General features: G+C 58.0%; 1 protein-coding gene across 1 annotated transcript in view; it reads left to right on the top strand.

Moving 5' to 3' along the window:
* The window catches only part of RNF166 (ring finger protein 166), a gene marked incomplete at its 3' end in the record, with an annotated part of 2,671 nt that extends 612 nt beyond the window's left edge, over positions 1-2,059 (top strand). The window contains exons 2-4 of the mRNA XM_015417360.1: positions 543-655; positions 863-977; positions 1,952-2,059. Coding sequence (XP_015272846.1) covers positions 558-655; positions 863-977; positions 1,952-2,059 — 321 coding nt within the window. The remainder of the gene's footprint in view (positions 1-542; positions 656-862; positions 978-1,951) is intronic.
* Positions 2,060-2,591: the final 532 nt, after the last annotated feature.

Below are 2,591 nucleotides of genomic sequence, written 5' to 3'. Positions count from 1 at the left end.
GTGATATGACCCCCCCCTCCTCCACTTGCACCTGCTGATGTGACCTTGGGTCAGTCACAAGCTCTGGCACAGCTGTCCTTGAAAAAGAGCAGTTTGTGTCAGAGCTCTCTCAGCCCCACCCACCTCACAGGGTGTCTGTTGTGGGGAAGGGAAGGGAGAGGAGTTTGTAAGCTGCTCTGAGACTCCGAGTAAAAGGGCGGGGTATAAATTCAATCCCTTCCTCTTCTTCTTAGTGGGTTCAGGGATCCACCTCTCAAGCGGGTAAGGTTTGACAGCAGAAAGAGCAGCTCGCAATAGCAACGCCCAGGGACCAAAGTGAGTGTGTGAGGTACAGCGGTGCTGCTGAGGCTGAGTTTGCTCCCGGTGTGTCTCACCAGTTATCTCCCTTATCTCTCTCCCTTTGTCAGTACATCTTTGTTTATGCTTTTGTGTGTTGCTATTCCCTCCCAAAAAAAAAAAAAATTTAACAACGGGGTGGGCATTTAAAAAGCTTGGAGATAATGTTCCCGGGTCCAATCCTCCTCCTTCTCCTTGTCTTTCAGGTGACACTAGCAAAAATGAGGTCGCACGTCATGTCCTGCACTAAGGTTCAGGAACAGATGGCCAACTGCCCAAAGTTTGTTCCAGTTGTCCCAACCTCCCAGCCCATTCCCAGGTATTAACCTCTCCCTCAGCTGGAGCAGCAGAATTCAGGCCACGGTTTCAAGGCTCGCACGCTCTCAGAGGTGGGGGCGGGGTGGCCGCTTTCGGAAGGACGTTTCCCCCAAGCCGCCCAAGTGTGCTTTTCTTCTGGGTGACCCTTCCTGGTCCTTCCCCCTCGCGTGCGCGCTCTCTCTCTCTCTCTCTTCCTCCCCCTTTGCAGCAATATCCCAAACCGATCCACGTTTGTGTGCCCTTATTGTGGAGCGCGGAATCTGGACCAGCAGGAGCTGGTGAAGCACTGTATGGAAAACCACCGCAACGACCCCAACAAAGTGGTGAGTGGCACCCAGGTCCCAGTGGCATCGCCACAGAATGAAAGCCCACAGGAGCTGCAGAGGGAAGGCTGCGGTGGAGCCTTTGCAGAGGAGGAAGGAGGGGGTCCCTGTGCCCACCCTCAAAGCGCTGGTGCTGTGAGATTGTGCCGAAACCCCCAGACCGCCAGCCAGGAAGAGCTAGCTGCGCCTTGCTCAGCTCCTCAGCTGACGCGGACCCGGGGAGACGAGGCTGGCCAGTGCACTGTGCGAGCCAGGGCGTGTTTGAATCCGTTCCCCGTACAGAGCCGGGAGTCAGTCGTCCGCACACGTGCGCTTCCAGGCATCGAGCGCTCTGCCTCTTTCTAGCTCATGTAATCGCCGTGCAGCCTCTCTGGCAGGCCAGGGCAGAGCTGTCTTGGTTTCTTTCAGCAGAAGGAAAGCAAGAGGCGGCCAGCCGGTCTCTTTCCAGAGCACGGGAGGGCGGGGAGCGGTTCTGTTCTTGCACCCTGCTTGCCTCTGGGCCGTGAATGTGTGTTTCGGGCAGCGTTCCTCTCGCGTTGAGGCTCGTCTCCCAAAGCAGCCTTGGGATTTGGTGCGGGAGAGCCGTGTGGTCGGGCAGGCCTCGTGCTCTTCGTGTCACGCACTGCCAACGTTGGTGCAGGACCAGCTTCGGAATGGCAGTCGGATGACTGCTTGAGCTAACGTGGATTTCAGGGAGAAGTTGGTTTCAGCCTCTCGTAGGAGGGCGCCATCCGACACATTCAGGGACCCGAGTGGTTGTCTTCCGTTCCTCAAACAGGGTTCTGCACAGTGTGGCCAGCTCTCTGCTCCTCATAATGGTGGATAGGCAGCATGACTTTGTTTTCGCCCTCTTAGTTCTCCCAGGCGGCTGCCTCAGTGAGGCACGGGCCAACAGTGTGGGTAGCTTCTGCTTGCCGCCCCGAGGCGTAGGACTGCTTTGACCCGGTCCCCTTTTCCCTCCCTGGGCGCTCCAGGTCTGTCCCGTCTGCTCCGCCATGCCTTGGGGCGACCCCAGCTACAAGAGCGCCAACTTCCTCCAGCATCTTCTCCACCGGCACAAGTTCTCCTACGACACGTTTGTGGTGAGCTCTGTTGGGGTGGGACGCCGGGTTGTCGAAGGCCCTGGACGGATGTCCGGCTGTTAGAGGGGGCGAGGGATGGGGGGGTGGACGAGGGCACACCGTTTGCTTCTCTTGCTGGTGGACCAAACTTTCCGTTGCTAGTGGGCGAAGGGCGAGGGCGTATTTGTCCCTGAAATAAACAAGCTCCACCAGGCATTCTGCCTCCCTGCTCCTCAAAGGCTCCGTCCCTTGAGGTGAGCTGGAATAATGCTTTCAGACAGAGCTGCGTGTGTTTGCGCATGAATGGGTGAGTGGTTTGGCTTGGCTTTCATTCCCCCCCAGGCTGTTGTGCACAACTTGGGAGGCTGAGTGCGGAGTGGTCGTTGTGGCCCCCCCCCCCAAGTTGAGCAGACCGGCTGTGACTCAGGTGGGCTCAAAGGCCACCTCTGGCCCACGGCCTGCCGAAGGGCTTTGCAGGAGCATCAGCCTGTAGCGACAAAGGTGCCCTGGCACCGGAGGAACAGGCAGAGCCGCAGTTCCGAGCTCTCAAAAG

The sequence above is a fragment of the Gekko japonicus genome, unplaced genomic scaffold, assembly GCF_001447785.1.
Source record: "Gekko japonicus isolate JY-2015 unplaced genomic scaffold, Gekko_japonicus_V1.1 scaffold2300, whole genome shotgun sequence".
Lineage (NCBI taxonomy): Eukaryota > Metazoa > Chordata > Lepidosauria > Squamata > Gekkonidae > Gekko > Gekko japonicus.
Note: the sequence above shows the minus strand (reverse complement) of the source record. Positions and strands in the feature narration are given on the sequence as shown.